The following is a 12,729-nucleotide window of genomic DNA, read 5'->3' as shown; positions in this document are numbered from 1 at the left end:
TTCAGTAATCTCCTCTACGTACATAAGTAACAGGAGCTCAGATTTTTACAAAACAACTGAGTATATAATACTACTAACAATGAAATATTTTAACTTGCCTTATTTGTGAACACCAACACAAGGTCTAAGATCTGTGAGAAATATGATTCCGACTCTAGGGGCTCACAGTTTAAAATCAATACTCTACCAAGACATGAAATATCCTAAGAAGAGGGTTGAATGTACAACAGACTGCAATTCCTCCCTTCTTTTGATGACTAAAGAACCTTCAAAACAGGTAAGTCAGGAAGGAACTGTATGATTTTGAAAGGAGGGAAAAAAAGTGAAGGTTAAAATATGGAACAGTAGAAAAGGGAGGGTCTCTTAAATGTTGTCAGCTATGAAACAACCTCCCCCAAAAGATGCCATAATGAATTGGGGCAAGAAGGATATTCTTCTTATTTCCTTTTTTTTCAATCATAACAGAAACTTATCTGTGAATATAATGTATTACCCTAGTAGAATGTAAGCTCCTTGAGGGCAGAAACTATTTCCACTTTCCAGGAGAAAGGAAGACCTGATTTCGAATGAGACCTCAAACATTTACTAGCTGCCTCATTCTCCTCATATGTTAAGATGAGCTGGACAAGGGAATAGCAACTACTCCAGTATCTTTGTCAAGAAAACCTCAAATGGGTTCACAAAGAATCGGGCAAGACTGAAAATGATTGAACAACAACATAATTTGCCATCATCATGGCTAGCATTTATATATGGCTTTAATGTTTGCAAAATATCTTACATATTGTCATATATCTCACAACAATCCTGTGATATGGGAGATAATATTAATACTATTTTACAGATGAAGAAAGTGAGGCTAAGAACTGAGATAATATTAGAATTCAGCTCTTTCTGACTCCAAGGAGGGAAGGAAAGTGAAACCTAGATAGATTAATCCCTTTGGACACTGGTACATGAGAGACTGGCCTAAGAAATATGGGGGAAAACAAAAAACAAAACAAGGCAGAAGACATTCCCTGCCTTCGAGTAACTTACAATTTAATGAGTGGCAAAAACAAATGTACATGAAGAAAATTATAAACAGGCTAAATAGGAGGAAATAGTTAACAAAGAGAAAGCACTAGAATTAAGAGAGGGTAGGAAAGAATTCCTGTTAAAGTATTTTAACTGAGACTTAAAGGAAACTAAAGAAGTCAATCAATAAGTCAAACTAAGGAGGAAGAATGCTTCAGAGAAAGAAAACAGCCAGAGAAAATGCCCAGAATTGAGATTTTAGGTTGCTTTGGATATGAAAGAGGCCTGCAAGATACAGGAAGTCTGATAAGGTAGAAAGGGGTTAAGTTATGAAGGGCTTTGAAATCCTTTGAAATCCTAAATCCTTAATCCTAAAGGTAAAAGGGAGCCACTGGAATTTATTGAGTAGGGAAGTAAATGTGCCTGTGCTTTAGGAAAATCCCTAGACAAGGTGGCCACTGAGGTCCCCACTACCCCTAGATCTAGGATCCCATAAATCATTTCACTTCTCTGGGGCTTAGAATAAAAATGGAGGGTGGGGGACAGGAGTTGGACCTCAATGGTTTCCTCCAATTCTAAACATAGACATCTGAAATCTCATATTCTTTTCATGATACTATACCAAATTCCAGGAAGTTTATGATTCCAGGAAACCATGTAAGTCACCAAACTTTCCTGACTTTTCTCAATTGTCAATGGAATCAGAAAGCACTATACTACTGAATTTTAAAGGACAGAAGATGAAATTAACTCATGCAAGCCTCCCTCATATTCCCCCCCTTTACCCGCTCTGGATTCTCAGCAAGCCTATCAAAGAATAAACTGAAAATTAATGTTGGTAAGTTTAATTACTTTAGGTAATGAGGCCTTGGAATGAAAATGAAAACTAAACCAGATTATAACACAAGGTCTTTCTTTGTTTCCCTTTATCCATTCATTTACAAGTCACAGATTTATGGTACACTTGAGAGATTTTGCTGCCAATCATAGCTACTAAAAAAAAAAAAGACAATCTATTCAGCAAGGCATTTCTTTTTTACATGGAAAAATTCAAAGAGAGGGGGTACTGTCCAGATGAAAAATAGTTTTGTCGACTGGTCCACAGTTCTCTGATGATTTCTACCCCCTCTTTTTTTTGGCATCTGTTATCTAGAAGCATGTTGGGAACTCCTGAAATATATCATTTTTTAAAAAAAAATGTGGCAATCTCCAATTTGTTATGGAATTTATTTCTTTCAATATTTCCTTTTACCCTTTCATACACGAACACAGTTCCATTTTCATTTCATATTTATTTTTCATTAGGATGCTAGAGAGAAAAAGGAGTGGCAAAGCAATAGGTTAAACTAAGAGTGAAAATATACTACTTTTGTTATATTATGAATGAAATAATTGTGTGTGTATATACTGGAAAATGACTCTCGTTATTAATTAGGTTAGGAAGGGGAAATCTGTTAAAAACCTAGAAAGAAGAACTAAAAGCTAAGGAAGAAGGGAGACAGTCAAGTATTATTCACTGAAGTAACCCTCCAACCCCTCCATATCCATTTCCAGTGTAGAATCTAAAGATTGAGAGGATGCTGAATTAGCAGTTTTCTGAATACTCTGCTTGGCCGGAGGAACTTCTGACTGGCTAGGCTCCTTCCTGACTTCTCGACCACCACTGAGAAGCTTCTGGCTCTCCAAAAAGTACTGATTAGGATGATTCAAAGAAAACATACCATCTTCAACCTGTAAAGGCAAAAGGAAACATAGTGTTCATGAGCTAACAGAAACAGAGCCCCCAAAACCAACTTGGTTTTCACTAAAGTCAGGATAGTATTAGAACCACACTATGTCACTTTGCCAGGATATATTCAGTAAGGGTGAATGCAATAGGATTTCCCCACCATCTTATTTATCTATTTTTCATTTTTCCACTTCTAGTTTTATGATTATATTATGATTTTTTCATATCATAAACTTTTACAGAGCACTTATGCTTCATGTCAGTTCTCTTGAAACAAAGTAAAACCATTAAAATTAAAAATACAGTAACCTCATCGGAAAGTTCATACACTATTTCTCATTTGTAACACCCTTCTACCTCTCTATTAAAAAAATATAAAAAAAATTTCTTTTCTCTCCTGCCCAACTTCCCTACTGAAAAAAAAGAAAACAAGTTTATTTTAACAAATTTGCATTGGATACCCCAAAGGGTATCCAAGAAAAAAAATCTATCTTCATCTCATTCTGTACCCAAAATTCATCATCTCTCTGTACTTGAAAGTCTGCTTCATCATCAGTCATCTGAAATCAAGAATGGTCATGATAATTCTCAAATCTTTCAAAGTTATCCATCTTTACACTTTTGTTGTTACTGCACAAAAGGTTCTGCTCAGTATATTCTTCATAAATTTGAAGAAGGAATTCATATTCTCCAAATTGTTCAATTTTATAATATTGGTGCTATAGTATAAATTGCTATTTCTATTCACTTCACCCTACATCAGTTCACAGAAGTCTTTCCATATCTTTTTCAAATAATTTTCTTAATTTCTTATGAAGATAAACAGCATCTTATAAAACTGTATTAAAGAAATAATATGAATCCAGTGGAGTGGTGTGAAGAAAAAGCAACATTTTTACACTAGTCACTGACTGTGGAACACTACTCACTCTTTATTTTTAAGGTTGGCAAGCAATACTTCCTTTTAGGTGATTCCAAATTCTTACAAAGCAACCTATGCAATTGAGCATAACTATTTTGTGCTATCTCTAGTTATCACCTTTTAAGTCATTTTTGTAAATCTCAATATGGTTCAAGATAATCATGCCAATGATTTTTACTTAATGCCAAACTTCTGAAAAAAGAATAAATTTTTGTCAGATTTCATAAATATGAATTTAAATCAGATATTTACTAGCTTGGCAAGTCACTTAATTGTCTGTTTCAGTTTCTTCATCTATAAAATGGAATTAATAAGGGCACCTATTTCCTATGCTCATAATAAGGATAAAATGTTATATTCCTAAATTACTTTCCAAATCTTAAAGCACTATATAAACACTATTATTCCTATTAATAATACTTAAATGTTATTTATACTATTCTAAATAAAATTCCTATTAGTGAGGTCAATTATAATAAACTATATGCAGTCCTTAAAAATCTAGAGCTTTATTACTTTAAGTGAATTCTATTGTAGAATTGTTTATATGAGAAACAATCCTTTCTTAAGACTGTTGTAGCAAATCCACTTCCTCTAATTCAAACTTTGAAGCAGACAGAGAATATCCCAAAGGACCTGTCAGTTAATTGAATATTATTATTATTGCTAATATTCCTTTCTTCACCTAGCTAATTAAGTCCAATAAAGTTAATTTTTAGTCATGGTTTTGGGCTCACTTTAGGATATTAAATTCTTGAAATTAATGAATTATATACTAGAATTTATTCATATGGGCTTGATTAATTCTATGAAGGATCAATAAAGATAAAGCCTCCCTTGTAACAGTACTTACCTAAGCATCCAATGATTCAACCATTCTTCTACCAAAAAGTATGGAATAATTTCTGAGTAATTATATCATGGTACAGCAGATTAGTTTGGTAAAGAATGAGTCTTCTTACTAGTTATTACTTAGAACTATTATAGCAGAATTTCAGCTGCTACTTTGCCATGAAATTTCTAAATGTCCCCCTGAAGTTTCTATAACCTATTGATACAAGATTCATGAACACTGGCAGTATCAGCAACTTTTTTTCATCTAACTTTTTATATACTTATATATTAGCAACTCTTGGGACACCTTGAATTAGAGACTATGTGAACATCTCAAACTCAACATGTCTAAAACAGAACTTATTAGTTTTTTCTAAATCAGCTTCCATATTACTATTGAAGACACTGTCATTCTCCCAGTTACCTAGGTCTACCATGTTAGTATCATCCTCCTTCCATGTATCTAATCCTCTGCTAAATTTTGTCTTTTTTATCTTTTTGTCTCCTTTCCATTCATACAGCCACAGCTCTGGTACAGCCCTCATCATTTTCTCATTTTTGACTACTACTGGACTTCTAACTGGACTTCCCGCCTCAGTTATTTCCCCACTCTAAATCATCTTCCATTCTGCTGTCAGAGGCAATTTTACAGGCCTGACCATGTCATCCACATATTCTCTGGACTTAAGAGGCCCCCCTATTATCTCCAGGACCAAATATAAACTCTTCTATTTGACATTTTAAGCTCTTCATAACTTGGTCCCTTCCTACCTTTCCATTCTGCTTATAACACACCTTATGATCCAGTTATAACATTTTACTTTCCCTTTCTGATTAAGACAGTTCCCCCCCCTCCTTTTTTTCACTGGCTGTCCCTCATGCTTGGAATGCTCTGCCCCCAAACTTCTGCCTTTGATTTCTCTATTTTTTCAAGATGCAACGCTTTCTGTAGGAGGTTTTCTCTGCCCCCCCCCTTCCTCTTTCTTCCCCACCTGCCAACTCTGCTAATGCTTTCCCTTTCAGATTACTTTCATAAATAGCTTGGCTATACCTAAATATTTGCATGTTGTCTTCCACATAAGAATGCAGACTCTTTGACAGCCAAGACTATTCTTTTTTTTTGGGGGGGGGATAACACACTGCCCCTAGATCCTCAACAGTGTGCTTGGCACACAGAAATGGTCTAATAAATACGTGTGTACAGACTAAATAGATTTCTTTGAGCTGGAATACTGTTTCTTCATGTCCTCTTCCACCCAGACTCAATTCCTCTCTACTTCTGCAGGAGGCTGTACTTTCCCATCCTCAACCGCATCTATACTGGGAGCACCTTCCTTACTTTGCTGTGTACATGCATGTCCCTAATCATTTACACATTTACTTTCCATTAAAATCTAAGTTTCTTATGACAAAAACAGCTTTTGCTTTTCTTTGTGTCCACAGAACTTAACACAGTGGAGGAATGAAATATATGTCAGATGACTGACAGGCATGACTTCCAAATAATTGACAGGTGGAGGTTCCAATACAAACAACTGGAAGGTACCCCAATTTCTTCCATTTGGAAAAGAAGAATTTCATGATACAAAAAGAATACTGAACTTCAGAAGATCTAGGCTCTGGTCCTGCTTCTTAGTCTTTTTTGCCCTTGGGAAGTATTAGTTTGGTGTTACCAAGGTCACCACAGGCAGGGAATCAAAATTCAATAAATCTAGAGCTTTTTAAGGGCAAATTAATTTAATGTTTGACCAAATATAGACCACAAATGATATTCTAAATATCCAAATGGCCCTTGGCAGAAAAAAAGATTCCCCACCCCTACCTTATAGGGTTGTTGAGGATCAAATAAGTCTAATTTAAGTATGAGTACTGAGAATATCACACATTTACTAAATGTTTTATTGCCATTCCAATATTAATAGTTTGACTTAAAAGATTTTATCCAAATTCAAGTAAATTAAAAGTTTTGGGATATCTTTGTTTATATTTCATTAGAAATCAATCCACCCCCAGGAATCTCTCAAGTGCTTTCTATGTGGAAGACACTAGTATTGGATCCTGGAGATATAATGATGAAGTAAAAAACAATCCTTACTTTCAAGAAGCTTATATGCAATCGGATAGAATGGAACCCCAGCAGATGCCCTACTCCATGAAGCTTTCCTTGATCACAAAGAAGTCTTTTCCTTCTCTTGAAATTTTTCAGAGCATTATTAGCCCTCCTATCTTATATTGTGTACAGGTGAGGCATTTGGCAACCGCAAATGGGGTTAAGGATGCTACAGTCATGCACATTGACAGTGGTGGGAAGTCACAAAAATTAATTGGAAAATAAAAAAAGTCATAAAAATTATGGAGGAAAGACAGAACTAAATGCATACATAGCAATCTAGGGCAATTTAGTATCAAGGCTAAAATTCCTGTATATATTAATAACTTTTTTCATTTATGATCTTTATTTTTTTGGCTTATTTATTTTATATTATTACAATAATCTTGTTGTGAAAGTAAACATAAACCTCCCCCACCAAAAAAGATGAGAAACCTCAAGAATAGTGAGAGAGAAAAAAAATGTACTTCAGTCTGTGTTCAGATTCCAATGGCTCTGTCTCTGGGATCAGTTGCCTTCTTTATCATGACTTCACCAAAGAAGTTGTTACAACATTTTTTCCACAGTTCCTATTACTAATTGGATTTCATTCCACTCTATTTCTTCCCAATTTTATCTATTCTATTCTCTCTCTCTCTCCTTTCACCCTGTCCCTGTTCAAAAGTGTGTTGTATCTGAATGCTCCCCAAATCTTCTCTCTCTTCTATCACCTATTCTCCCCTTCCCTCCTCCCATTCCCCCTAATTATTTTTCTTTAGGGTAACATAGATTTCTATACCCTATTAACTGTGTATACTATTTCATCTCTGGGCCATTTCTGATGGGAATGAAGGCTTACTCATGCCCCCTCACCTTCTCCCATTACACTCCACTGTAAAAGCTTTTTCTTGACTCTTATGTGAAATATCTCAGCCCCTTCTTCCTCTCCTTCCTCTTCCTACCAGTACTTTGCTTTATCACCCACTGACTCCATATTTTTACAATATTATACCATTATATTCAACACCTTTCTGTGCTTTGTCTATATAGGCTCCTTCTAACTGTTCTTATAAATGAGAAAGTTCATATGAATTACCAATATCTTCTTCCCATGCAGGAATACAAACAGTTCAACATCAGTAAGTTCCTCATAGTTAGTCCTTTTTGCCTGCCCTCTCTATGGTTCACCTGAGTCCTGTACTTGGGAGATCAAACTTTTTGTTCAACTCTGGTTGTTTCAATAGGAAAGTTTGAAATCCTTGTTTCACTGAAAATCTATCTTTTCCCCTGAAAGAGGATGTTCAATTTTGCTGGATAGTTGATTCTTGGTTGTAAACCGAGATCTTTTGCCTTCCAGAATATCATATTCCAAGCCCCACAAGCCCTTAATGTCTACACTGCCAGATCCTGTGTAATCCTGAAGGTAGTTGAGCCACAGTAGTTGAATTGTTTGTTTCTGGCAGTTTTTAGTACTTTGGAGTTTGGCTATAATATTCCTGGAAGTTCTTCTTTTGGGAGCTCTTCCAGGAGGTGATTTGGTGAATTCCTTCAATTTCTATTTTACCCTCTGCTTCTAGGATCTCTGGGCAATTTTGCTGTATTATATATCTTGAAAAATGAAGTCTGGGCTCTTTTCCTAGTCGTGACTTTCAGGTAGCCCAAAAAATTTTAAATTATTTCTCCTAGATCTGTTTTCAAGGCCAGTTATTTTTCCCAATAAGATATTTCACATTTTCTTCTAATTTTTGGCTTTTTTGGAAGTTCTATTTCCTCCTGATTTCTCACAAAGTCATCAATTTCCTTTAGTTCCATTCTGCATTTGAAGGAGTTATTTTCTTCAGAAAGCTTTTTTGTCTCCTTTTCCAGCTGGTCAATTCTGCTTTTAAAGGCATTCTTCTCCTCATTTGCCTTTTGTGTTGCTTTTACCATTTAGCCTAAAATGGTTTTTAACATACTATTTTCTTCAGTATTTTTGTATTTCTTTTACCAAGCTGCTGATTTGGTTTTCATGATTTATCTGCATTGCTCTCATTTCTCTCCCAATTTTTCCTCTACCTCCCTTAATTGCTTTTTAAAGACTTTTTTGAGCTCATCCATAACCTGAGCCCATTTTCTATTTCTCTTGGAGGTTTTGGATACAGAAGCTTTGATTCTGTCATCTTTTGAATCTTCCATGGGACCAAAGTAATTTTCTATGGTCAGATTCTTCTTTTTCTTTTGTTTGCTCATTTCTTCAGCCTATGACTAATTTACTGCACTTCAAAAGGCTTTTTTTTTTGGGGGGGGGGGGGTTGAGACATCCCACAGGGACCTTAATTCCTCCAAGGTTTTATGAGAGGCTCTGCTCTCCTGCCTGTGCTTTGGTATGTGGATGACCACAGGCCTTCCCCTCTACCCTGTAGCTATGAGGAGGGTCCCTGCTTGGCTATGGTGGTATGGCAACTCAGATTGCAACCTGGATTTGGGTGTGGGCAAACAGCTCTGTTCCAGGGAGAGCAGAGAGACCTCTGCAGTCTCCCCCGACCCCCTTACTGTCTGTGGACGGTGCTCTGGAAGTACAGGCTAGTTTCCCTGATTCCTGCTGCAGGTTCTCACTGCAGGGTTGTTCTGAGGCTGGTGCTCGCTCTGTACTCTCTCTGGTGTGGCAGAGTTCTCTCACTGCCTTTCAAGTTGTTCCAGGTGATTCCTGGGCACAGGTCCAGGCACCCCCAGACCCCAGGGATCTAGGCACTCAGCCAGGCTGTGCTGTACTATGATTGCATTTGCAGAGGCTTTTTCCAATCCCTGGTCCTGGTGAAACAGACCTTTCCTGCAATATTTCTAATTATCTTGGATTGGGAAATTGTATCACTCAGTCTTTCTCTGGATTCTGCCTCTCTAAATTTTGGCTAGAGTCGTAATTTGATGGCTTTTGGAGTTTTGAGGGACCAAGTTTCCAGGAATTCTAACCTTCACACTGCCATCTCAGCTCCGCTATTAATAACCTTTTATAGAGATAACAGCAAGCACAAAAATGATGTTCTGAATCATCAAGTAGACCAGAAATGTCAAATATGTGGCTTGCAGGCTACATGTAGCCCATGGTACTCCAGAGTATGTCTGAACCAGATGAAAATGTAATTGGGAAATATTCAACAAAGTAAATAATAATAAAATAAATTATAGGCAACTTTATATTTTAAAACTAAATCCACAGAGATCTTTATGCATGTATTACTGGCCTCCATTTCTAGGTGGTTTGATACCACTGAAGGAGACTGTAAGTTCTCTGAGGGCAAGAATATGGATAAGAACTCAACCAGTGACTGCACCAGTATAGATATCCCAAAGAGAATCTATCAGTGAGGAAAGAGGGATCTATCAATGCAAGGTGGTACATTCTGCAGAGTCCACTGAGAGGTAAAATGATTTAACAAGCATTATATAGTCAGCATGTGTCAAAGAAGAGATGTGAATCCTGGTCTTCCTGCTTCCAAGGCCAGTTCTATCTACCATACTCATGTTTCTAAAACTATCTTCTTCAGAACAATAAAGTCTCTGAGTGCAACAAAAATCTCACTGGGAGATATTTTAGATATTTGAAATTTTCAAGGGAAACTCACCAACACATGACATCTCTTAGACACCATACAAACTACCAGTTCAAGGAAGTTCAGTTTCAGCATTAAATCATGTTGTGATGTCACTGCATGTGAATGTATCTTCAACTATGCCAATTAGCTATTGAACTTTCTTGTTTGCAATGGCATCTTGTCTTTGAGAAGGTGGATTTTCTTCAGTTGCTGTGATAAAAAGCTAGTACCATGTGAAACCAATGTGGAAGTTAGGGTGGCTTGTCTAGTCTGATTCCAAGATTTGTTATGTTGTGTCCAATAGACATACATATTTAAAAGAAAGCAACTGTGGTTAATTAGCAAAGAAATAATTGATTCCTTCAATTTATGTCTGTTATTTTTTCAAATGTTTACTAAGTTGTTAGGAGATAAATGCTTAGTTCTTTTTTGGACATATCAAACTGAATTGTCAAACATTTCTTTTGGCCAAGGGGCACCATGAACAAATACCTGAGAAACTAAGAAAGTCATAGACTGAGAAAGTTTGGGACCTGCTGAACATTGCCCTGCTGCCTCTTCAAGAAAGAAGCAATTTTATTTTTGTCTTTGTACTCTCCAAAGACTAGCACATAGAAGAAGCTTAATCAGTGCTGAATTTTTTTTAAGTAACTCATGTTGAATCAACAAGAAAAGGTTACATTATTTTGAAAGGGTGAGGAAAGACATAATACATTTTAGGAAGATTTCCATTCAAAATGCTTAAAATAATTTTCTAAAGCTTGATTCTTAAAAGAGATAAATCCTCAGCTGTCCTGAAAATTCAGCTATCCAGAATAATTTATTTCTGAATGTTCTGGTAAGTCAAGGTATATACTATAATTATATTGGACTAAAATTAAAATAACAATTCCAGCTCTCAGCTTTCATTTCCATTTGTAGCAAGCAAACAAGTAATAAATACTCCAAAACAGAAAAAAAATTTAAAATACTATTCCCTCAGTACACAACCAAATAAGCTTTCGACAGGCTAGTTTATTTCATCTACCAAGTGATTATCTTGCCAACGTTTGCTTGGGATCAACATATTTTGCACAAGATGACCTTCACACAAACACAGGTCTCATATTTCTGCCGTGGCAAATGTGGTTTTTGAAGGAATGGAAGTAATTCTGTTGTACCTATGGGATCTTTGGGTTTTAATCAAGAGATTTTGCAATGACAGCTGATAATGAGGCAGCTGGTATTACAAAATAAGCCATATGGAACTATCATAGGGCTGCAGCAAATGGTATCAATTAACTGCAGTTCATTTTTGAAACTTCTATTGAAGGGAGATTTGATCACAGAGCCCTTGAAAAACAAATTTAGGGTTATTGGTGAGGGGGAAGGATTGCAAATAATTAAGAAAGTAAAGGCAATTTTTCTTTGAAAACTACAATAACCTAAGAAAACACTAAGAGGAATACATCTAAAAATCTATTGTGGACAGATGGATATTTACAAGTAGAAAAATTTTAATTTAAATATTCATATCCATCTTTGAGGGAAGACTTAAACATATCTTTTTAACTTTTTTTTAAAACTAAGATAAGATTAAAAAAAAAACCCTGAAAACCTGCAACATTTTTCTATTATCACATGCAATAATATTGGTGTAAGAAAGAACTGAACTTAAATCAAATCCTAGCTTGATCACTTACTATCTGTGTGACCTCTGGCAAATCAAATAAGGCTGATCCTAAACACACCCATTTTTGAAATGGTCAGTTTTTACTGAAGACTGTAATACACATCTAAATGTCTGAAATTCAGCTAACTTCTTAGGCACATTTCATCATTGGGGTTTTGGGGGGGGAAGGCAGGGTCTTAGTTTCGTTAGATTCAGAGGGTTGACTAGATGATTTCTAAGGACATATCTTAGACTGAGATCTATAAAGTCCTACGAGGGACACAGCTTGAGGTTAGATTTTAATTTTTAAAATACAATATTTATGAAACTAAATGGTTTAAATTTACCTGTAATGAAGAACTGGAGAAACTTTTGTGTGTAAGCTTTTATTTTGTACACACACACACACACACACACACACACACACACACACACATATATATACATAGATAGATTGCATGTGTGTATATATATATATATATGTATGCTCTTGCTTTGCTTAGAATAGTAAGATTTTAATAAAACATTTGTAGAATGAATACTGCATACATACATATATACATACATATGAATACAATTAAAAGATGACCCAATGAAAGACAGCATACTATAGCAGATAGAGAGTTGACTTTGAAGGTAGGAAGACTTGGATTCCAGGCCTGACTCTGGCATACACTGGATATGTAACTACGGGCAAGTCATTTAAGTTCACATAGCCCCTGACATACCCCTAAGAATATAAAATTAAATGAAAATGCCAATGTAAAGTACATGCATTGGTAGAGGGACTTTCTTCATCATGGAATTCCCCATACCAATAAAATCATAGGCTCAATTCCTATTGCCCTTTTCCATCATGATATATTTATTCCATGACTGTAGAGAAAAGACTATATAGTTAATGTTACCCATTCT

General features: G+C 35.8%; 1 protein-coding gene across 2 annotated transcripts in view; it reads right to left on the bottom strand.

The window, feature by feature from the left end:
* Nucleotides 1-579: 579 nt before the first annotated feature.
* Nucleotides 580-12,729, bottom strand: part of PRIM2 (DNA primase subunit 2) — a 379,634-nt gene continuing 367,484 nt past the window's right edge. Inside the window, exon 14 of one of the 2 annotated variants that reach the window (XM_074237284.1) lies at nt 580-2,748. In XM_074237284.1, the coding sequence (XP_074093385.1) occupies nt 2,527-2,748 (222 nt within the window). In that variant the 3' untranslated portion in view covers nt 580-2,526. The remainder of the gene's footprint in view (nt 2,749-12,729) is intronic. The other variant, XM_074237283.1, reaches the window with a different exon arrangement.

This window comes from Macrotis lagotis, chromosome 5 (genome assembly GCF_037893015.1).
Source record: "Macrotis lagotis isolate mMagLag1 chromosome 5, bilby.v1.9.chrom.fasta, whole genome shotgun sequence".
Lineage (NCBI taxonomy): Eukaryota > Metazoa > Chordata > Mammalia > Peramelemorphia > Peramelidae > Macrotis > Macrotis lagotis.
The sequence above is the reverse complement of the archived record's forward strand: the minus strand, read 5'-3'. Positions and strand labels throughout refer to the sequence as shown.